The sequence below is a fragment of the Agelaius phoeniceus genome, chromosome 1 (assembly GCF_051311805.1).
Source record: "Agelaius phoeniceus isolate bAgePho1 chromosome 1, bAgePho1.hap1, whole genome shotgun sequence".
Classification (NCBI taxonomy): domain Eukaryota; kingdom Metazoa; phylum Chordata; class Aves; order Passeriformes; family Icteridae; genus Agelaius; species Agelaius phoeniceus.
In genome coordinates this window covers 88,233,766-88,258,718 of record NC_135265.1, presented here as the reverse complement: position 1 = coordinate 88,258,718, position 24,953 = coordinate 88,233,766, and the positions used below count along the sequence as shown (strand labels likewise).

The window sequence follows — 24,953 nt, the reverse complement described above, 5'->3', positions numbered from 1 at the left end:
TGTTGTCTTCTTCTTTTTCTTTTTAATATTGAAAAGCAGGATTTATTCCTGTTATACAAAATTATGATAAAGTAACATACTTCAAATTAATTTTTAATTGATTATGGTATTTCAAAAATGTTTTGTTTTATTATTTTTTCTAATTGACTGGTTCTAATTGACAAACACAAACTAGAAGAAAAGGTGTGCTTTGGAAAAGGAGGTAGATATTTCCCTCTCCAAATAATTTTTTTGTTTCTTTAGTGTGATTGCTACCAAACAACTATTAAAGAACACATTTCTAAAGTGCTTTAATTTAAAGAATTTCTTGCTGCAGAGTGACTTCATACAGAGGCATTGAGTTTAGAGAGGGCATATTTAGAGTATGGTATTGTTTGGAAATTTGGCTGTGGCTACTAATTAGAAAGATTTTCTTTTTGCATATTTTTTTTTCATTGCTGGTATCAAATATAACTGGGTTTTTTTCAGGTATAGGTGAAATGCTAATTGATTTCCCCCTCAAAAAAAAAGCACCTAACTGCTTTGGTAATGTAATTGGATAATGGGTGATTGTGTCTTCTGTTATTACAAGGGAAGTATTCTGTTTTTGAAAGAGAACATATTGATGAGAAAAGTTTGAACTCCCTCTGTGGCCTTCTTTGTCTTGGTGGGTTTTGCACTACTTGGATAGTAAGAAAATAAACTCTTGCAGCCTCCCTAATCTGAAGAAACCCCTAGTCTGGCTTAAATGATGTTAAAGCTGTGTTTGGTACTGACTTTCCTAATCTTCAGCACAGGGATTAGAGAATGACTGGAGTGTGGTGTACAGCAGCATGGCACCACAAGTGGTCTTGAAGCTCACTTGGGGCACCATATCCTGAAAATGAGCCCTGCAGCTGCCTCTATGTCCTAAGTAGCTAAGAAGTTATTTCTTAGTTACTGCTATAACTAACATAACTGCTATAAGTTCAAGGGAAGACAGAGACCCTTTTTTTTTTTGTCTTCTCCTTACTTTCTCATCCCTCCAACACATGAGAGATTTACAAAAAAGAAAATTATTCCTGTTTTAGAGGGTAGACCCTCTGTCTGGCCTTTCACGTCTTTTCTTGGTCTGTTGGAAGTTTGCAAAGGTCTGGAGTACCCTCCAGTACTCCAGAGGCAGAATTAAAGTTTATATGCAAATTATGTAACTTTAATAGCATTTAAATGGCATTTTGTTACTCCGTGGTTTCATTAGTTTGGCACAATAATTCCCCCTCTTTCCCCCACCCTCTTCTTGTTTTAACACCTCCAAATAATTTCCCCAAATTAAAGTATTTGGTAATAGACATAGCAAGAACAAAATATGTATTTCAGAGGATCACATAAGGTCTAATACCAGTTATTTTCAGAAGTAGCTATTATGTTAGTGTTTTATACAAAAGATGACTTTGCATAGAGCATTAGATTTATAATAGAATCAGAAATACTTTTAAATATTACAGTGTTTCAGTGCTCCATGGAGCTGTGGATGTGCATGGCTTACAAGAATTGATATGATCCTTTTCAACCCCATGTAATGAAACTGGTAAAGCATTTTGCTTGAATGCTGCACAGTGAGGCATTGGTGACTCCAGACAGTTTGGAACAGAAGAATGGAGAGACAGGTAGTAAGGACAAATAACAAGGAAGGGCTAACGGTTTTGGCATAATTTCTGTTTTTGTATAAAGTTACATGTGGCAGTGCCCATCTGGCAGTCTTTATCCAAGTAGTATTTGATGTAGGGTTAGGAAGGAATAGAGTCTGACTTGAAAGAGATTTTGGCTGTCAGACAGGTCCCAGCTGTTTAAGGGCTGATGATCAGGTCAGACCATGCCACAAGATGTCCTCTGCTGTCAGGCTCCAAGTTTAGAGCTGGAGGCTTGATCTGGCCTTCAGAGGTACAAAAACCCAATGAGACCCCAGAGGCAACAGCAGCAGTCAGCTGCAGCAGGGAGTGAGTACCTGCTCAGTTTGTAGAATGGCCAGTGAGCAGGTACTCCCTGCTGGCTGCAGCCTGAGTATCAAAAGATGGGGGACTCTAAATCTTAACAGCTTTGTACATTAGCACCTCTAATTAAAATTTTATTATCAGTATTTCTGTAGCAGTCTCTTTGGGCAGCTCTCCCTCAACCTGCCCAGGATAGAAACAGATCTAAAAGGAAGATTTTAAAGAAAATGTCAAGTCCTTGTGTACAAAAATTAATAAAAAAAGAAAATAATTTTTTAACCATATTCCAGCTTTTTACATTTTTTTTCTTATCTATTTATTTATATGCAGTTTGTATGTCAAGGTATCTGATTTTTGCAAATACATAGTAAGATCTAGGTAAGCCTTCCTTTTCTAAACATTTTTTATAAATATGAAGTAATTCCTTCAGTAACTTTTTTTTTCTACTTTCACAGTAGGCTTGATAGAATTATATATGCTTAAACATGGTTACTTAACTTACCTAATTTGGGCTCAGATAGTGAGGCAAAAGCAGTGCAATTTTGAAATGTCAGAGAGGATGTGTGCAGCTTATGGAGTTGATAGGTGTGAAAATGCAGACTTAAAAGATATTACTTGCTTTGAAAATCTGTGTTACAACTTGGCAATAGCAATGAATCTGATGTAAAGAAGGGGAGATATTTTTTTTCCCTTGGATTACTGAGTATTTTGATTAGAACTCATAGACTATCTCAGGTTGGAAGGGATCCATATGGATCTTAGAGCCCAACAAACACTCCTCACAGGACTGCCTAAAACTAACCCATATGACTCAGAGCATCATCCAGATGCTCCCTGAACTTCCCTGTGGAGCCTGTTCCAGTGACTGGGCACCCTCTTAGACAAGAATCTTTTCCTAAGCTCCCATCTGAACTTCCCCTGACATGGTTCCATAGCCATTCACAACTGTTGCTTTTGCCCTCTTTCTGTGTTTCTTAGCTAAGTAGGAATGTTCTTCCAAACTAGTGTGGGGTTGGAATCAGTGCAGGACTTCACATCCTGTATCTTAGAACAGCTGCTGCTCCACATAGGCTCGATCTGATCTGCAATTAAAGGCTAATTAGGAATGTCCTTACAAGATGAACTTTCATGTGGCATTCTTAAGACATTTTCTGTAAAGGTGTTTTACTCTTTATAGACTTTATAGAGCATTACAAAATTACCAGTACTTTTCTTAGCTGCTTCTAAATGATTCTTAAATTCATATTTGCATTTTTGAAGAAGTAATTGGATTTTTCAGAAGTGCTGAGCAGCTGCAAATCTGTTATGGCTCCAATGCTTACTCAGGGAAGCAAACATTTTATGGTAACTCGTGATTTAGCTTCATATCTCTCTCTTAGTTTTGACGTCATTCAGTTTAATTTCCTATGGTGGTATTGGTAGACGACTAAATAAATGAAAAAATCACTTAGATTTTGTGCCAAGGAATAAAAATATTCCTGCTGATTTTTCACAACAGTCATCTGTAAGATTTAGATAATGAAAAGTATTCTTAACAGAATTAATATTTAGGCAATGTGATTTAGCTGAAGGTATTTGTGTGTGCATGTAAAGTCTGAGAATTACACAAGATTATACAAGATAGTCTAAAAAAAAAAAGGCTAAATTCTCCTCTGGAGACAAGACAAAACACAGAACCTTACATGTTCCCTGACTCCTAGCTGATTTTGGGGAGACAGAATGATTGAGGAAGAAAATGTATAAACCTGAGATATTACGTGAGTGGTGTTTATGTTTGCAGTTCTTATACACACACCTTCTTTCTTCAATGCAAAAATTAGCCTCGGTCTTAGATATATTACAGTGTTATTTTCACTTTTTTTTTGCATACAACCTGAAACAAGAATAAGTTCAATAAGTCAAAAGAATGTCGTCATATAGAGTATTAGGGTAATAAGAAGGGAAGCACAGATGCCACAGTTAAACCTAGGAGGAAAAAAATCTTGGTATTTAACTCCAGAATATGGCGTCTGCTTCTGAAATACTTGACTTCTCACCTAGAAAGCAAAGGGTTCTTTTTCAGTTTTTTACCTTTGGTGATATGAAACAAATGATAAATAATGAAATATAAAAAACTACCACAATAGAATTTTTAAAGCTGGAATTATCATTCAAGTCTTGACAAAGAGATTCAAAGATTAAATTTCAGCCCTATTAACTCATTAGATAAATGAAATAGCGGGACCCTGACATTTGTGTGTGATGTTCCCAGCCTTTATTTGGGCAGATATATTTTATTAGCATGTTGAGTTCTGTTTAGGTTATAACTGATGCCTGATATATCTTGGTATTTCTGACTTATATATCCTGAGGTCTGGTTTGCTTTAACCTCTTTGCAAATAAGCTGGCTGTCATAACTGTGTTAACTCTTGCCACTTGTTTCTTATTACATGAAGTGTAATGGTTGAACCTGAAATGCCATCTCTACCTTTTGAATTTATTAAGTTCTTTGTCAAGACTAATATACAGATAAAACATACAAATAAGAAAATTGTAACTATAGTGTTAAGTGGTGTTCTGCATTCTCCATGCCAGGCTTCATTCTGTATGCCAACACCCAGCAGCCATGTGAAGTCAATGAGCATTTGGTTGGATAGGAGTGCAGAATGGAGATTTTGTAGTCCAGAAGAATTTGCCAAACTTCTTTGTGCTCTAGTCTTTTCAGCAAAAATAACACTGAGTGAATAGATAATGAAATTACAGTGACCTATGGGACTACTTTACAATCCGTGCATGCCCTAAAGTCTTGCTTTGTAACATCTGTTTTATACTAAATGTTGGTGTTCAAGTGAGCCTTGTTAGCTATTTGACAGTGACAGACAATGATATTTATAAAACTGTTGCAATAAATGCCTTTTTAGTCTAAGAAAATGTGTGTATGGCATTTATAAAGGGGAAAAAAGTCTCCATGAGGTTAAAGAACCCTCTGCGCTGCCTATGTTAATAATTCCTTCCCATGCCATGGTCTTGAATTTGTTAGCCTAATTCCATTTAAGTCAGTGAGGCTGGTCATTAGCAAATTAACAGATGTGAGAAGACTGCCTTTTTTTTTTCCACTATGAGAATCACAATGAAGCTGTAAGTAAATGTGATCATTTCTATTTCAACAAAGTATTAATCACACTGTCAACTGCTATAAGTATGTAGAATTTAGAGGTTCCTGTGCTGACCTCTGTGCTGTGTTTTTGTTACTATTTGATACAAATATGATCAAGTTGCAATATTACAAATTGGATATTCTTTATCTACTGTCATCACTGCCCTGTTCCTCCGCCAGAATAGCTTCTGAAGCAGCCAGAACAGGCTTTTGCAAAAAGAAGAAAATGAAAGTATAATAGAAAATCATAACAAAGAGGAGGAAGTGCCATGATACTTAGCAAGCAAAACTAGCTGTATTAGTCTCTCAAACAGGGATGCTTCAATTTCTGAGATGGTTAAGGTTTCAGCAGGTATTTCAGCTCCTTACTCCTCCTTACTGTTGGACTGGGAAGGAAAGTTGGCTCAGAGCAACGAGAAATGTATTGCTTTTACACTGTGTGGTCTGCTTGATGTGTTTGTAGTATTATTGCAAGCCTGTAGCTGCAGGCTGCAAGAAAGGATGGATCTTGTGTGTGTCAGCTACTTGTGCACTGTCCAAGGCATCATGATCAGTAGAGGCATTACATTTACCAAATCTATTTAAATTATATTCTGTTTGTCTTGCATTACGTGACAGCTGATGGACTGGTGAGGAATTTGTCACAAAACCTGATGGATCCCAAACATTCCTCTGTTACTCAGATCTCTGTATATCCAGCTCATGTTCTGTGCACACAGTTATCACGTGGGATAACCATGAAAGATAGTGCTCCGGATTTTGTCCATCCACAGGTCCTACTGCTGCTGTTTTGTATGCTTTTTCCAGTGATTGAACACTTTTGTGTCGGTGCTATTGACCACTCTGCCTTACAACCATGCATTTCATTCCCCTTGTTAACTGAACAAGATTCAGTCTTCTGTGTGAATCATTCAAGAGTCGCTCTGCTGATAATTTTGTACGCTTTGAGATGTTGAACAAAGTTGTTTCTGCAATAAAGTCAGGCTATAATCACTGGGTGCAATCAGACATGGTGTTCCCAAGGATTGCTTTTCATTTTCACCAATATTTTGTAAATGACATTTAATTTGGAGCCTTCTCATCTTAGCAGTTGAGCTGCATAAAATAATAACTTTTTCATTAGCCCAAAATGCAAAGGTATATGCAGATGATCTAAAGATGCAAATGTTGTATCTTAAATAATTGACTTTAACTTTTTTTTTCTTAGCTTCTGGTACTAGTGAAACTATAATAGTTTACATTAAGTATTTTTCATTGATCTGAAGATGCTATTACTTTATCATTAAATTGAGGAGAATTTATGAAGTGAGATTAGCCTCAACTGAATGTTTGCAAATGCTCAGTAACACAGGTTAAAACAAATAATGTCTCATGCAGGGATAGTTATTTTCTAAATACACAGGCCAGTGCTGACACCTTGTGGCTTTGTTCCTGACTTATTTCATAGCTCCATGTGGTTATTTTGGTTGTAAATAATGATTAACTTGCAGTTGCTGGCATTGTCTATCTCCTCTGCTTTGTGGCTGCCTCAACATACAGTATTTTGGTATCATGTGTAAAACAGCTTGGAACTTTGGTCTGTATTGACTGCACATTGAGTGAATAAAGAGCTAGAGGTGTCTCTGACCTCTTGAACAGGACTCAAAAGGTGTCAGTTCAGAGCACAAAATCGTGGGTGCTAGTATGGAAGCAGACAGAAGTTACAAGTTTCTCTTTTACTAATTAATACCTGATTTTAGGTAGGAGGTATTAGGAGAGCACCAAAGACTATCAATACTTATCACATGTACTTTGAGGTGCATATGTATTTTCTCCACGGATGTGAAAGCATTCCTTTGCTGCCCTCTTTTCCCTTGAAGATTTCCCAATTGGAAAAATATAATCAAAGAGATTGTTGTAGAATTTCTGGCAGTATAGGAGCCTGAGGTGTGCTATTTATCTTTGACCATAAAAATGCCTAAATCGAATGTATCTGTGCAAGTTATGGACATCTATTCTAAAATCTCTTACCATTTCAAATCTTAGGCAAAACCAGCTGTGAAGTTGCTATTTGAAATCTGTTGTGGAGTTAAGCTTTAGATGCTGGGGTGTGTCTTGTGAAAATCACACATCCTCCCCTCAGCTGTCAAAGATTCAGAGATTGTTTTCTGACGCTTGTGGGTCATGTCCCTGTTCTTAAGTAATCCTGTTGTGGTGATACATTAATTAGAAATCTTTATTTTATTGCATTGTTGGGTTTTTTCCCTTCTAATATGTTGTCTAAAATGGAGAGTGGAAAGCATAATTGGAAAGGTCTTAAACAGTAGGGACCAGATCCTTGGCTTATGTAAAACAATATTTATAGCTTCACTCAAGTCAAGGAGGTGGCATTAATTTCTGTTCATGCAGAACATGGCTGACTGAGTCTGTTAAGAAAAATCAAAGGAATAAAGATGTGCCTATGAAGATTTGATTTGCTGGCATCTCTGTTTGGCTAACAGAAGGATTAGAATTCTCCGCTCTCCCCCGTGTAAATCTTAATTGACACTTGCTAATTGAACTTTAATGCAATAAAGGTACTGTAATGAGCAATTAGAGTTTGGCTTCTGAACTAAAGAGAAAGTTCAGGTAATGATGCATTCTTGTTACCTACTTCAGCACCCTGCCAGGAAGCAGATTTATCTGATCAAAGAGCTGTGAGTGACAGTATCAGTTTAAGGTTCAATAGAAGCTTCTTGTATGGACAACTGCTTGTAATGCCTCATCAGGATCAAACAAAGTGCCTGTAGGTTTGTAAGTGCTTTCATGGCATAAAATTACTTTGTTGAACCTACACGTGATCTATTCAGCAAAGGGAAAACAAGGAGCTGCAGGAGCTTAGAGGAACCTTTGCAAGTGTAAACTTCTGCATAATTGGCAAGAAAGGCTTTGAGGGGACAAGTCAGGACTGCAGTGCTGAACGTCAAAAACTGGCTTGGGCCCAGCCTCACCTACAGCTTCAGGATGCAACATAGTCACAGGAAGGGTGTGGATACACCTCTCTCTTTCACCCTTGGTATTATGATAGCGATAGATCACATCTAGCCATTGTCTTGGTACTGCTCTGCATTTAAAAGCTAGGTATGAATAGGTGTAGAATTCCCACTTTACAGGTTAAAGACAATTGTGCTCAGGATAATTTCAGCTTTTTAACATATCCATCATGCAAGAAATGCTTCACTAAAGTTCTCGTGGACTCCAATCTAACATGAAGTTACATGAAGTTAAAATTGCATGCAAATTCTAAAAAATACAGAAATTTGATCAGTTTCCTCTTTTTTTTACATCTATGTACTTTTTATATGTTCAGTGGTATGTGATCTCTTTATTATGATTAAGACTATAAGCTCTACCTCCTTGAAAAGAAAGGGGAAGATCCCTCTGAGGGTTTTATGGCAGCATTACCAATAGCCTTAGTACCTTCTGAAGGGTTTTCTTAAGCCATGGAAGGAAAACTGTTTGAGTAGCACAGTGCCAGCACTGAGCTAGTTCAAATGTTATGGACTTCAGCAAAACTTGCTCAGACCATGTGTATTTGTTACAGACGCATTTAGACCACCTGCAGAATCTTAGCAGTTGCCTTCATGGCTGCACTCAGGTGTTTGGTGTATGCCAGCTGCAGGAAGTTAGCGCCTCTCTAGATTATTTGCAAATAGCATTTGATGGTACAGTGTCATAAATGTCAGGTCTAAAAAACCACACAGCACAACTACTTCTTCAGTGGGCCTGACTGCCAGTAAAAGAGCAGACGCTTCTTTGTTAAACGATTTGTTGCCAGAACGTGTTCAGACGAGACAAAATTCTCCAGCTGGTCCAACCAGTCTTGCTCTCCAGCATGCAATGACTTCAGATCTCCGAAGCTGCTCCGCTCCCCGAGACTGCAGCAGCAGTAGGGAGAGCAGAGCGTTCAGCGAAGCAGGACAGGGCTGCACTTTGGGATGGGGATGAGGTTGCGCCGCGAGCTGCTGGGCTTTTCCACGCTCTAGCCTTTGGCCGCCTTCCTCAGTGGACGCCACGAAGGCGCTGGGCCCGTGCTCGGCGGGGACGGGGCAGGCTCAGGGCCCGGGCACAGCCCCGCAGCTCCTGCCGGGTGCGGTGAGCACGGCCGCCTCTCTCCCGGAGCAGAACTACATTTCCCAGCTCGCTTCCCGGCCGGCGCCGCCCCTTTCCCGCCGGGCTGGGCGCACGCCCGGAGCCGCGCGGCGGCGGCGGCGGCACTACAGCCCAGGGCCCCTGCGCGCCCTCGGGCACGACCGCCCGGGCACTCCCGGCCCCGCTCCGCGCCCGCCCGCGGCGGCCGTGCCCGTGCCCGCCATGGCTGACAGCGCGGAGCCCGCGGCTCCGGACGCCGGTCCCGCCGCGGCTCCGGACACGGGTCTCGCCGCGGCCCCTCCGGACTCGCCGGTGCCGGAGCGGCGGGCGGGCGGCTCCCCTGGCGCGGGTGCGGCCATGCCGCGGCTGCCGCTGGGCGGCCAGGGCGGGGCGGCGGGAATGTCGCTGCCGCGGCTGGAGAAGCCGATCAAGCAGGCCTTCTACAACACCGGGGCGCTGCTGTTTGCGGGGCTGTGTTGCGGCGCCGCCGTCCTCGTGTACTTCATCCTGGAGGCGTTCCTGCGGCCGCTGCTCTGGGCCGTGCTCTGCGGAACCTTCCTGCACCCCTTCAAGACCTCGCTGACGGCGCTGGGGCGGCGCTGGCTGGGCCGCCTGCACCGCTCCCGCACCCCGGTGCTGCTGGCCGCCCTCCTGCTGCCCATCTGCTTCGCCAACTACGGCGTGGAGGCGCTGGGCGAGCAGGTGCTGCGGCGGCGGCGGCTCCTGCTGCTGCTGGGCGCCGGGGGCCCGCTGCTCTACGGGCTCTACTGCCTGGGCAGCTCGCTGGGCGTGCAGGTGCTGCTGGCACAGGCCGCCCGCATCATCTGCCAGGGGCTCGACTACTTCAGCAGCCAGTGGGTGAGTGAGTGCCTGAGGGAGTGTCGGTGTTCCGCGGCCGCGCTTTAGGCATGTCCCGCTTCTGGAGATGCTGTTAAGTCAGAGGTGATTCAGGCGAGCTCTTGGGTAAACATCGAGGCTTGTTGAGTTCTAAGGTGTGTGTTAAAGTGTTGCGAAATAGCAGCGCAGCTCCACTAGTGACCCGGGATGGGGGAAGGCGCCTTAAGGCTTACTTCTCGGTGTACTGTGTAGGGTTTTCTTTTTCTTCTTAGCGTATCAAATAGTGCAAAGGCAATTTGAACTTTAAAAAGTAAAGCTGTTTAACTTAGAAAATGTTACTGATGCTAACAAATGCTGGGAGACTACTTTTCCTTGCGTTCTGTTCAGTAGGTAGCATAGTTAGAACTTCTGTCAGAACTCTTTTACATTTTGTTACTTATAACTGAAAATACAAAAAGTGCTACGTATCAGAAGCAAATGGATACGTGAAAGGTCAGATCAGTAAGTTGTACTTTTGTTAAATACTGATGTATAACTGGCATGCTCAGGTTTCTTAGTGTCAAAGACTTTTCAAAAGTGGCTCTGTCTTTTAAACAAAAAAAGTATGCCCTTTCTCTAGGTAGCAGTGCTCCTGAATGGACTGCCAGAGAATATTTTGACAGACTGCCTGTAGTCTGAATAGAATGGACAGAAGAATGTGTTTAGCCTCTTGAAAGTAAACACTGGGGGAAAAGATTTTCTTGACTTTATTTGGTCCTGGAAGATGTCAGAGGACATGTGTTTCTGGTCTGTTCTGTCCTTAGAAGTATAATTAGGACTGAATAGACAGAGATACATTCTCTCTTTATAAAGAGGCAAAATACTACCATGTTCACTTTCAGCTGAGTAGTAACAGAGCTAAAGCATGGCCTGGTACTAGTGGGAAGCTTTGACTTGTTGCCACACAATTTGCTTGGTAAGCTTAAGATTTTTTTAAGAACTTTGCACTGACCTCTTTGTTTTCTTTTTAACAAATCTATAATATTGCTGTACTAACTGATCTGGCTAAGTCCAGGCTTTTAATAAAAGTTTCTTAATTAAGCCATATTGCTGTGTAAATATAAGGGTACTGAAGGAAGCTGCACTTATTGAGGCTTGTAACTATGGCTGTAATGCACTGCTGGATGTCTGTGCCTGCTCAGTGAAACCTTGTTTAGCAGTCTCTGATCCTTCTGATTTAACACTGATGTTCATTGAACTGTGGTAGGATATTAACTGCACAAAACATAGTAAGCTCCCAGAACTCTTCAGACGTGAGTTACTTGGGAAGATTTTGGGTTTGTGTCAAGGTAACTGATCACAGAGTTCCTTAAGCAAACCAGTTGCTTTCTAGGCAAGCTGTCTGTGTCTCTTTCTGGGGCCTTATAGGAGAAAAAAAATGTGGGCTTTCCTTTGTAAATAGCTGCTGCTCGGTCTGGCATCATCTGTACACTTTGCAGTGTTTTCTTAGTCCAGTTTTTTTAATTTTGCAGCGCTTGATGTGTGTTATCTCAGAGCTGTAGCAGGATAATTTAATTTTATCCATGCTGCTGAGGAGCCCTGAGCTGGATCAGTTAATAGTGCCAGTTTTAACTTCAGTTAAGCACTTTAAAAGCCATTTAATTGCCGTGTTATATTGCAGGGCTCTATTTGCATGCATATGTTCTGCTTGTTAGCTGCACAGGAATTTGGGATATTACGAGTTGGTTTCTCCATTGTACCATTATTCTCTGGCTCTGAATCCTCCATGGTTCCTTCTGTATTCATGATTGTCTTCTCCCTTTCTGATTCCTTCTCCTGTGCTAGAGAAGTGAGTGGATGCCTATCATTAGAATTATGGGCATTTGGAATACTGATTTGTTATTCTCTAACTAAAGGTATTTTTATGGTATCTACTAGGCCATGATACTGAGACAGAAACTCTCCTCTTAAGTTCTAGAAAAAAAGAAAGTTCTTTAAAGGCAGAAATTGCATGTGACAATGACATGGTAAGGCGTATCTTGGCACCAGTATGTTAGGGAGCTTTCCTGTCTTGCTGTCCTCACATCTGGCAAAGCCATTGATGGCGTTGATGAGTCAAGATTCAGAAGTGCCTGTGTTCCATTGGTCGCTCTTAAGTTACACCTGCAGTTCAGGAATTTGGGTACCTCCATGACTGGATTGTTTGATAGCTGATTGCAAAACACTGCATTTGGAGAACAAGTTCAAGTTCTTAGGCTAGTCTACAAGCATCGTGCTCCCATGTTCTCCTTTTCTTTCCCTTCAGGCTTTATCATCTTTGAAGAAGCTTGCTCAAAAAATGTAGTTGGCTGCTGGGCCTTAAATTAGAGGCTGGTTAAAAATTCCAGATGAGTTCCTTGTTCTGACTCCAGCCTTCTTTTGGTTATTTGCAGAATTCTTATGCAGAGGACCCTGCACAAACAGCATTTTCATATGTTAGGGAAGGGGAATGTTTTTCTCTATAGTTTTTTTCTTGGAAAGAGTGGGAGTTTGTCCTATAGTGGACTGAATATAGTCCTACATACTTTTGGGCTGCAGCAATTTCACTAGTTTTGTAGGAGCTGGGCCTATGTCCAGCACTCTATCTAAAAACCAAATTCTTTTGCTTTGTGGCAAGAGTTCAAACTACTTTAGGCTGATGTTTTACACTTAAGTTAATATATATCCAATTCCAGCAATTCATTATATTTCCTTCTTTTTTTAGAAGAAGAATTTATGTGCTCATATTTATTTGGGAAACAAGATAGTTTGTAGATCCCAGCAGATGTTAAGAATTATAACATTTAGTAAATAATAACAATTATAAATACAGCTGCTCTGTGTTGGCCCCGAGGTTCATCTTCGTAAATTAAATTTGATGTAATCATAATGAGCAGAATCCTCTGTAGTGAACTTGATTACAGGGCTGTTGAAATCTTCCTCTCTGGCCAGTCTTTCTTCCTTGGTTTGTCAGAGGTTATTGCAGGCTCACAACAGTGTAGTCACATGTGCGCATCAGTGTATTTTTATGTCTCTGACTGTATGAGGTACAACTCATGTTGTTCTGGGGATTTCCATGCAGTTAGAGCACTTAATCAGTCTTATCCTCACCATGGTGCTGGGCAGATCTGGAAACACTATTGCCCACCATTGCCATGACTGCTGTATTGGAATATTGTCAGAGTACGTGCTGCCTATTTTGGCTGGTGTACTGTCTGCCCCCATCAGGGATTCTGTGCAAGACATCCACCAGGGAAACCTCCATTTATGTTGCACTAAGTGTCACTCCCCCAGCAGCCCTTGCAGACTGAAATTCTCCAAGCATTCTTCATGCTCTGAGGTGTTTGGCTTCCACAGTCTTATTGAATATCTCCTGTGGAGGCAAAAAAGCATCTATGTTTTGTTGAGTTCACCTGATGGGGCAATTTCTCTTCTGTTAAAGAAAAGGGCACACTTCTGATTTTTAATGTGTGTACAATTTCTATTTCTTTGAGGGTTTAGCATAAGTGGGCTTTTTTTTTCCTTCCTTTTCTTCTTAGAGCAGTCTTGTCCACCTTAAAAAAACTCCCAAACCAAAACAAATGCCTGAACAAGCTCTTAAGTATTCTTTCTGCTGTTTATTATCCCTTATTATTATGGTATCCTGGCTTATAAATGATACAGCCAAGTACTGACTGCAAACACATCTTACCAAAACCACAGATTTTGGTGTGCTTTCACAACTTTTGTGGTAGAGATAAACTATGTAGAGACCACGTGTGGCCTGTTTAAAAGCAAGATGGGGAGAGGCAGGGAGAGTCTGGAATGTTGATAGTGTTTTCTACTGTTGTTTTTGCCTTCCACACACCCACCCTCAGTTTTGGAAGAGCCTGCAGTTAGATACCTTTCTTGGAGAAGCCAAGGAGCTTGTTCCAAATTACATGCAGGAACTACAGCCTCAAAGCTGGCAGCAGCGTAAGGCCTAATGATATATGCTACATAATATTAGTTATTTACTGGTATTTATATGTGGTATTTATATGTATGGTTGAACATACATATAAATACCAGTAAATGTATGTTTGTTTTTCCAGCAGAAAATGATGTTTATTTTTCCAGCATCTCTGAAAGGAATGATCGTTATGGAACTGTCCAGCAAAATTTTAACTGTGGTCTATATAATAAAAGAAGAAGGTCAAGAAATTGTGTGTGTTGAGGAGCCATCTCTTGCAAAAGTGTTACCATGAAATATGTCAGAGGAGTGGTGCTCTGTCTGCAAGGAAAGAATTTGATGTTCTCTGGGAAGCCTCTTTTTGCAAGAGAATCTTAATACATTTGATTTCTGAATAGCATTTTTATTACTAGTTTCTCATAAGTAGCTTTTGTATTAAGACAGGAAAAGTGAACTAAATGAGAAGTATTCTCAACATACATTGCTTCAGTCTTCTGGATATCTTAGGTTTTATGTTTTCTTCTTAAATTCAGTGTAGGAAATGTTGCAGGACACATTGAAAATAATTTTCAGCCCCTGTGTGGCAGTACTATTTTAATGGTTGTTTCCCCCTGCCCCAGGGTTCTCGTTATAAGTTCATATTTTCATCCTTTCAAAAAGGGGTGATCTCACTGAACACCATGTTTCTGTTTCATGTGGTTTACTAGTCTGTGTTTTTTTAATTCCAGAAATACCAGCATGGATATATGTCATGTTTGGGGGCTCTAGAAGAAAAAGTCTGGGCACACAGTTCAAGTCCTTTGGACTTGGGGCAAGGAATAACTTACTTGTGTCCACTTAGAACCTGCTCTAGGTAAATAAAGGCCTCCTAAGTGAAGGGAGGAGGTGCTTGTCTGTGCTCTGAGGTGAAAAATAGTCTTGTGTGATTAGCTGCAGTTTGGGTATTTTCTTATGTTTGATAAAGGCTGCCTCCTTACTTAAGGACAGGCAGTTACACACTTGTTCTGCACATTATGGGATGTTTCCTCTTGTGTACTAATGAAACTGCGCTAAAGCTACAGTAAATTAATTTTGCTTCTGGAAACTGGAATCAAAATGACATCTTCATAATTTGTTACCTACCTCCTTATTATCCTTTATGTTGTTTAGAAAATAATTTTCAAATGAACAGGCAGATAAAGAAAACACTGATTTTTTTTTTTGAAGGCAAACACAGTTTGGCTTATAGCAGTGCATTTAATGCCTTGTGCCACTTCATTTTTCAAGTCCAACGCTCTTCTGCTCAGCTTTTGTGGTGGGTTCATTTTCCTTTGTCAGCCTGCATCTCCACTGAGGAGGGAGATGTAGAAATAGCGAACTGGTGTCATAAGATCACCTCTTTAAACCATCTTTGCTCTGCAGAGCTGTTTTAAAAGTTTACAAAAGTGCTGTGTTAATGCTTGGTCAATGTTTTAAATAATTTTTTATTTTGAGAAAAGCTAATTAAAATCTCTATTTCCAAATGAAAATTTTGTTTTAAAATATTAAAGGGAACTGTTGAGGTAGTTTGGCCTTTTTTTTCCTTTTTTTTTTCCTTTTCAAAAAACTGAGACTGGAAAATAGAAAGCAATTTGAATTAGATCTGTAGATCCATCAAACAGTTTAATTTAAAGTTCAGTTAAAATCCCCCAAACAAACCAAAACCTAAATCAGACTCTTAAAAACCTTGCTGTATGATTTCCAAGTGGGAAAGAGCAGCCAGGGAAAAAGCATCATTTCAAAATGGCCAGGGGAGAGAGTAGAGCTACAGTAAGAGAAGGAAAGAGTTCAGACTCTGTTTTCTAGGTGCTGACTTGTTGAAAACTGAAACATTTTGGCAGGTTGGCAGGGCATGTATTAAAAGAATTAGCTATTGGTTCATCTTCTCAGTCTTCACTGTGTTTACTTGTGGAGTGGTTCATAGAATCATGGAATATCCTGAGTTGAAGGGACCCAGAAAGATCACTGAAGTCCCACTCCTGGCCTTGTACAGGACCACCCCAAGAATCATACCGTGTGCCTGTCACTGTTGGGTCAGGAACGGGTGAATGAGTGGCACATAGACTCCAGGTCTCCAGGAGGCTAATAATGATTTTATTAGGAAGCCCATTCTTTTTGTACACGGTTCCGATGCAGGTGAACCTGATTGGTCCTGTAATTAAAACACTGTCACTGTTGGCAATTACCCTTTGGTAAACATCTAATGAGAAACAACTGTTCAAAAGACCAGCTGCAGAGCCTTAAGATAAGAATTGTTTGAATTCTTTTCTCTGAGCTTCTCACAGCTTTTCCCAGAACAATTCCTGGGAAAGTTTATCTAGCTTTCTCTCTCTGACCAGGCTGTCACAACCACATGTGCCTGAGAAGGCACATGAAGCAGGTGGGAAATGTGTTTTCTGCTGGATGTTGAGGTGTTGGGGCAGCATTCCATGGAAGACTAAATCATTCCAACAGCTTTGCAGTGGGAAGCTCTTCTTGCCTATTCCCCTTCTGCATATGCTTCTTTTGCCGTGTTGTTGGTGCCTGCCATACCTCTGTGAGCTTATTTTGCTATAACTGAATTACAGGTAGTTTTTTATGAGCTTAGGGATCTTGAGCTGGCTGGATGAATGTTGAAGCTGTTGTGCAGAAGAGGTGGGACTGCCCAGCTGGCAATAGGAGATAATGAGTTGCCACTTCCAGTAGCAGTGAGCTATTGAATGCACTCATCTGCAAAACCTTCCCCACAGAGGTTAACTTGTTGATAGGAAAAAGGAGAGTGAATTGTGTAAATAAGGAATTTTACTCTCCAACATAAATCGGTATAAATGTTGTCAAAAGTTGAGTAGAGTTTGTTCTTGAAAAATGAGGTCAAAGCCAAAAGAGTGTCTCCGATTTTCAAATCCTTCAATTTCTTCAACAGCAAGGAGAAACAAACTTTTAGTAGTGTTTGTGATGGTTTATGCTGATAAATCCTTGACTTTCCAGCACTGAAATCTCAAAGAAAAATCACTGAAGCAGATGCTGGAGTTTAACGTAAAAGTTGCATCTTTCTATGGTCTAATTTTGTCTCTAGTTGGCAATTTAAAGAGAACTAAAGCCCTTCATCGTTGCCTTAGATGTCTCTAAATCTGCCTCTTAAATTTGCCACTTTAACACAGAAATGGATGCTAAAATCCAAGAAGTTACTCTGCAGTCTTAGCACTATTTATTGACAAAAGTGGGCAGTTTTACATGTCTAAAGGCAAAGCAACACTTAGTTCAGTTTGTGAGAGATGCTGCAAAATGTAGCAGAGGAGATGTGAAAAATGATGTCTTGGCTTTCTGTTAAGATAGGCAAGGGAAGGAAGAAGGGCAGCTTGCAGGATTAAACTATCCCGAAGTTGCAATATATGGAAGTTGTGCATGCCTGTAAATAATAATTGTGATTAAGGAGTGATTTAAAATGTCAGAGTTGCTGGTGAAAGTTAGGGTCTGCAACTGATTTCAGCTTGATAAATAGTTGATGATAGCTAACACATACTGCAAAATCTGAAATGTATGTATTAGTTACCTGGTTAGCTGTACACCCTTATAAATTAAATTTATAGGCATTTTGTCTTAGCAAGGAACCTTATCAATTACAGTTTCAGTGCAATAATTGCAGTAGCTTAATTTTAGTGAAAGTAGGCAGTCTTTCATTCTTTGTTTCAATTATGTCAGTTCTTGAGAATGACATATAATAGAGAGAGGCTATTAATATTCTCCATGCTTTTCAAGCCAAAACTTTTGGAGACCATCCAGAAAAACAATGGGAAGAATTATGTAACATGCTTTTAAAGGGTTAAGGAAAAAAAAAATATGCTGTTGCCAAGTCAGTATGGGATGAAATCCTAGTCCATGTCAATTTAAGTTAATTTATCTTGTCGGTTGCTTTCAGCTCTGAACTGTTGGAAGTAGGCTACCCTAGTTCCTGTGCACTGGTTCTTGCAGTCTAGGGATGTGCTTGGCCATAACACTAACCAATAAAGAGCTGATTATTCTGTGGTGTCACTGAAATTAAACTTCTTGCCCCAGTCAGTTGACTACACAGTTCTTTTTAGAGAGCTTCAGGAAGGTTATTGTTTGATCTCTGAAAAAGGGTGACTGATTTATTTAAAAGTAAACAATTTCTGTCTATTCAATGGAAATAAAGATTTCAGCTTGGATCATTTGCTAAGCTTTTAGAAATTATAACTTATTAATTATTTTAATTTCAAACACAAAAAAATTATTAAATACCTAAGCCCTATTATGTTCAGCTACATGCATGGATAAAACCAGTGTGGTGTGTTTTGCTTTGTTGGCTGTTAAACATAGGCTTATACCCTGTTAGCCTCCTACTTGTTTTTAAACAGAAAGTTTAAATTACTGAACGCACTGAGTCTCCTGTTTGTAATTTATCATTAAATTTAAAAGCTAATGAGAAAATCTGCTTGGAACTGGAATGTTCATCATACAGAGATGCTGTATGGCTGATGTTAGGGAGTGGGATAGTATCTTTGTGATGAGTTATCTCTTGCAATTAGAGCTGGGCTGTGAAGTGCCCTTTAAGTGAATTTATGTTTCAACCTATTAAAGGAGTGCTACTGTGCATTTCTGGTAAAAATTTCTGTTTGTTTGTGACTTTAGTCTTGATGTCCACGGGTTGTGTTAGTTTTAGACAATTATTTTGAGTCTGCATTAGTGTGCAAAGGGCAGGTATACCTTTGTTCACATGTGATTTTACATAATCTTGCATATTTGATCATTCCCTCTGAAGTTATCAGGACATCACTCACTGCTTGTCTGCTCAATTCAGTACAGTTGATTTCCTCTCCACCAGTTAGGTATGTGGCAGTAGCCACTCAAACCTGCTTTTCAGAGACTTGTGTTTTCAGCATGAGTTGTATAGTGCAGAGTAGAGGTGAAAACTCCTGTGCTGTGTTTTTCCTAATTGCTTGTTCTGTGTCTCTGCCTGTGCATTCTTCCTTCTTACAGTGATGTCTGATTCAGCAAATTCTCTTCAAACAGAAATTCTATTCAAACTTCATTGGTATTTATGGATTTATAAGTGTAAATTTGAAAGTGTACTTAACTGGTAATGGATAGGGAATGTTCATTGAATTTGAGCCAGAAATGCCTTCAGTTATTTATTTTAAGAATGAAACACTGGGTTTTAATTTTTACAGGTATTCGTACTTCTTTTATTTCACATCCTCTCCTGAGTAGCAGCTTTTCACCTCCTGTTACCTCTTCTTCCTTCCTTCCTTCTTCTTTCTTTTCAGCTCAAATTCATCATCTCAAGATTCTTAACTCCAAATCTGTATTGTGATTTATCTGATGAGTAGAGTAGTAGAAGGCACTTAGAAGCAGCAAACCCAAGTTGTCACTGATGTCTTCCTGTCTTTGGTTTTTTTAGTTAAAAAAACGAAAAAATTACATGTCCTATAAAGGCATCTGTTTTGTGAACTGGCACCACTGAGGGACAGCAGTTTTTGTTGTGCTTCCTAATGGCTTCTTTGGCTTAAGCTCCCTTTTGTCTCTTTGGACTGAAACACAGGAGCTGGCAAATTGCTCCATGCTGGAATGAGTGCAGCATGCTGTGCTGGCCAGCTCTGTCTCCTTGTGGCCACATAGGTGCTGCTGATGAACTCATATAATTAATTAAAATGTGGGCTTCTCAAAGGCTTACAAGCTGACTTCAGTTCTCTGTCTATGACAGTTATGGGTGTGTGCATGAGTGTATACACAAACATGAGTACAGTAGAGCTCTCTTTTGATATATGTATACATACCTGTGTGTATCTTTTTCTTAAAGATATGGACACTGGTAGTTGGTTACCTGCTGATGGTTTCATTCAAGTGGAATATAAGCACTGAACGTTACTTAAAAGCAATCTCTGTTCCTGTCTGGATTATGCTGCTCTTTCACTTAGGTGAGTAACAAGAAGTTATTATTCTGATAACTGAGGGTTCTGCAAACAAAGCTCCTCACTTGCTCTTCTGCTAAATCTGTGAAATAGTCTTAGCTGAAATGCAAGCTATTTTGTCTGCTCAGTAATTGTGGTCCAGAAGGGAGCATTAGAGTAGGGAGTGGGAAGGCATCAAGATGCTGAGCAATGTCTTCCACTCCTCATGCCTTTGTACTTCCCATGCTTTCCCCTTACTTGGTTCACAGACAATGTGAACTTCTTGACAGTGAGGAAAGGCTGGGGTCACATGAGGCTGGCTTTAGACATTCACTTGTGATATTTTATTGAAAGCCTGCCATTAACCAAGGCTGAAGCTGCAAAATGTGTTTAATAGTTGTAACAGAAGCAAAAAAAAATTCTATTGGTAGTCAACAAGCATATCAGGATGATATCAGCAGTATAAAATACATTTGCCAGTAATCTCTATAATCTGTTAATACAACTATAAGATTATAGTAATCTTTTAGATTTGTGTTACACATTTAATATAATAGATGCTCTCATATCAGAGTTTATGGTGGAAGAATCATGCTGTTAATAGAAGACTGCCATGAAAGAAGGTTTCACAGTGTACCTCATGATTTACTTTACTTTAGCAGCAGGTTTCAAGGGTTCTCGCCACGTGGGTATGCTTCCCTGAGATTTAAGCTATATGTAGTGACTTTGCATTTGCCTAAATTTTGACAGTCTTGTATTTACTGGTAGTATAGGCTGAATAGGCAAAATCCAAGAAAAATCTCATTCTGTGGAGATCTAACATAAATACACATTTTTGGGGGGAACACGACTTTCCGCTGTTATCAAAAATGTTTTAATTCTATGTGTATTTTCATGTGATTTTGAACGTTGTTTTCAAAATTCTTCTCTATCAACATAATATCACTGAAGTTAGGAACAGCAACAACTTGATTTGTTCATGGAGAAACTTGTTTATGTTTGTTTCTATTCTTCCTTTTCTTTAATGTAGAAAGCCTGTTTGTTTTATGACTTCTTTGTTTTTTGGTTGATGTGCTGCCTTTGTTGGTTTTGCTAAATGTAGGGTTTATTAATGGTGTAATTTTTCTTGTTAAAAAAAAATCCCAAAACTGTATCTTTCAGCTTCTGTGGCAGGTTCCTGGAGAATTCCTGTATTTCTGGTTATAGTTGTTCTGATGACAGTAGGCATGTTGCATGAACAGCAGAATGGAAAGGAGTCTTCTGGTAAGGAAAAGTCACTGTTTCTTTTACTGTTGGAGGCAAAAATTCACTTAAGTCACATGAAATAATCTGGACTGTATCCCCATAAATTCAATAGCATATGGATTGCAAGAATTTGCTATAGGATGTTTATTGTGTTTCAAAGTGGTTTACTTGTGCTGAAGTGAATCTTGGATTCTTTACAGAAAGTGATTGCCATGGACTGATGTTTCTTTTCCATGGTAAAGTAGCGGCTCATTATTGAGCCAAATTCCTTGAGTTTATGGATTTCAATATATAATTTCGGGAATGAAGGTAGCCCAGGATGTTTGAAATCAGAGGCTAATTTTGAAAGAAATGAGGAATATGAGTTTATTAGCTCCTATTATGCTGACTATGAGAGAAACCAAGATAACTCCCTCCAGCAAGTTTACAATATCCAGTTATTTATTTTTAAATAAGTTTCTTAAAAATATGTTTTGTGTTTAGATTTTGAGAAGAATAGTTTTTTCCTGTTGCAAGTCAGTTTTGAAAAACGCAAAGTCATCGTAAATTCCCGATGAAGGAAACCTTTTTCCTGTCTGGATGTTTTAGTTGGTTAGTAAAGATGATTAACTGGTATAAAAAAAACTTTAATAATCAGAATGTCAGCATCTGTGAATGTCTTGGTTGGTAGCAGTTCATTATCAAGAAAAGCACTAAGCAAATAACTGGTTTTGAGTTCTGGCTGCAGGTGTATTATAATACTGAAATTAATAGCACTCATTCCTGTTTGATCATATTAACTACTTATAATACATACTAAACACTCACAGCATCCATGCATATAAATTCTGCTGCGTGACAGCTCCAGTGGATATCTAACACCAAATAAAACATTTGAAGGCTTAAGCTTTTTGTTACTCACATGCATGTATGTATTTTACAGGGGCAGAGCTTCCTGGTCAGATGATTTCCATTGCTGCTTCAACAATTGCCATGGCAATTTCAATGACAGAAGATGAGTCCAATAATGAACATTCCTCCCAACCCTCAGGTGACTGAATACTCTGTAAGAAACATTTGAATTTGCTCTAAAGGCATGAAAATGAATGAAATTCACATAAAATTTCAAAATAGTCCATAACCTCTTCATTCTGTCCCAGATAGTGTCCAAATTGAGAATCAGGTTTATCTGTTTTTAAAAAATGTCAAGAAGATGCTAGTATAAAAGCTGTCTAGCAAAGGATAATTTATGTGGCTGTTGAAGACCTGACTAGAAGGATTCATTACTGTTTTGTGGGGTTTTTTTAGAATGAAGGTGTGATTTTTTTCCTGTTCTTTATTGTTAATTACTTTAATTTTTCTAGCCTTTGGATTTGTTGGCAGTTACATGTTACATAGCTGGATTTCTAGACCAAGTACAGACAGACTGGAGGAATTTTTGTGTACATTGCAGTGAGGAAAAAACCCCACTACTTTAAATATGGCACGCTCAAAGTCCTTCCTGTAGTGAGTTTACTTGACATTGTATCTTGAGTAACATGATACTTTCACTTTTTATAAGGCAATTGGCTTAAAAGAGTTCAGACAAAGTGTTTAGATATACATCAGTGATTTTGGACTTTACCAACTTTTTTTTGGGTAGGTCTTTGATGAAATGTGGTACTAGAAAATTAAGCTGTTACTGAGATCTCTGGAAATTGAAAAGTTTCATCCATTTCCTGCAAACCGAACCAAACAGATCATTAAACTTGACAGAATGTGAACTTCCAAAACTTAACTTTTAAATCTAAAAATGGCAGCTTTAGACAACTTACTCTTATCTTTTTATCTACATTTTACATTACTATCATCAATATAAACATAGAAGGCTATGGAATTCTGTCCTGAAATTTGACCTCAGAGCATTATGGTGACAGTTCTCCTGTATTTCTGTGACCAATCTTTAATTTTGGAGATGCAAAATTTTTTTTAAGCTGAATTTTGAAATCTGGAAAAGTAACAGATGCCCACAAATAGGCTATGTAAGTGGTTGTGTTCTTTCATTGCTATTTTTTAAATTTACCAGTTCTAATTTTTTCACTTCTTTAAGACCGTTTACTTTCTATTTTCAAGAACAGATAACTACATCAGTTTTTCAAATGTGTCTTTTATATCTTTTCTTTATATCTTTTGACTTCTCTTGGAACAGCTAACCAGATGAGGGTTTTTTTTGGCTTGTGAATTCTGTTGTTTTCCTTCACAGCACAAAAAAAATTGCATGGAGTTTTCTTTTAATTCCTAACAACAGCTAAAATAATTTTCCAACAGTCTCATAAAAATTAGTATTCTGTTCTGTGATATATTAATCATAATGTTGGCCATCTTTGGTTTGGATCTTTTGTGAGTGATGATGAAGTATTATTCTTGTACAGCAAAATGTTTTATGTACAAGCTTAAGAACTTACTGCTTTTTTGGTTTTCCTGACACTGTATTAAATCCATTACAGAACAACCGGGCTTAAAATTGTTTATTAAAAGACTGAGGGAGTATAAGCTTTGTTGATTTTATATTTTTTTCTGAACACTCATGTTTTTCCATATTTTATTGTTGAACACTGGTATTTAGTACTGGTGGTGAGGAGTTTAATGGTACCAGTTCATGTGGTCTAAGTGTTCCCTCCTGGTCTTCCAAGAGTTTCCAGTGTATACAGCAAAGAAGAATTCTGCAATTTCTGAAGCAGATGCCACTGCAGTACTTTGTAGAGAAGATTCTATTGTCTTGTTGGCTTCAAATATGGTAGATACTAAAATCCTTAAATGAAGTAATGACTTTCAGGTTCCCTTTTGGCCTCCCTACTTTGTTTTCTTAGAGAAAAAGCATAAGAAATATTTCTCACTTAAAAGTACAGAAAAATGTGGTCCTTCATGAAAGAGTACCTTCATCCTGATGTTCTGGGGACTTCTTCATTAATAGTAATAAAATTACTTTTTCCTAACTTATGCCCTGCATAGAGATACAGACACCTGCCCTTCTGTTTATGTTACAGTTTCTTTGTCTTCTCCCTGGCGAGGAGAATGATTCAAAATTCTGTAACAGCAAGAAATTGATGTGACAGAGAACATACTGTGTAATGAAAAGAACAGGTCTTAATAAGGCAGCCTGGAAAATTTGCTCTTTTTTTGTTGTTGTTCAAAGAAGTACCATTCATTCTGATTTCGCTAGAATTTTTTCCTGAGCATTGTGCTAGCTGTTTAGACTGTCATGGTCTCATTAGTTGGAAGATAGAAAGGTGTTTTTCAGGTTTCATATCTCAAAATATCATGAAGCACACTAAATGGGATTTTACAGAAACTGAGGTTACACAAAATCACTGTACTGACAGTTCTGTTTTTCTGTTTGTGTTGACAAGGCACTCACACCTTGGCTTGCAGAGCATATCTTGCCAGCAGAAGGTGACTTTTTTCATTTGCAATTTTGGTTCTTTTCTGGGTGGATCAGCTTTGTGAACTGGTTTTTAAGAGTCATCTAAATGGCAGTTCTGATGCAGGCCTGTGTTTGTCATGAGGAGAGTACTGGCTCATTGGGAGTGACAATTTAGTTTTGCTAAAAGTGCTGGAGAACTGCATTCTGAAAAAGCTTTCTTGCCTTGGGATGCCCTAGAACTTTTTCCTCTTTCTTTCTTTTCCTATTTCTTTTTTTTCCTTTTTTACTCTCTCATCTCTTGCCCCTCTGTTTTGTGTTCTGTGTACAGTCTACTTACAGGGAAACTGTAAGAAATAAGACTGATAAATTGTTACTGCTTTTAACATTGCTGTTGCTGTTATTTAATTAAGTAATTCTTCATTGGAAAAATATGTCAATCAAATTTTTCATTACAAAAAGA

At 39.0% G+C, this 24,953-nt stretch overlaps 1 protein-coding gene across 2 annotated transcripts in view; it reads left to right on the top strand.

The window, feature by feature from the left end:
* Positions 1-9,289: 9,289 nt before the first annotated feature.
* TMEM245 (transmembrane protein 245) overlaps positions 9,290-24,953 on the top strand; it is a 77,910-nt gene continuing 62,246 nt past the window's right edge. For both annotated transcript variants that reach the window (XM_077182807.1, XM_054640417.2), the window contains exons 1-4: positions 9,290-10,053; positions 19,776-19,893; positions 21,028-21,129; positions 22,034-22,141. In XM_077182807.1, the coding sequence (XP_077038922.1) occupies positions 9,418-10,053; positions 19,776-19,893; positions 21,028-21,129; positions 22,034-22,141 (964 nt within the window). In that variant the 5' untranslated portion in view covers positions 9,290-9,417. The remainder of the gene's footprint in view (positions 10,054-19,775; positions 19,894-21,027; positions 21,130-22,033; positions 22,142-24,953) is intronic.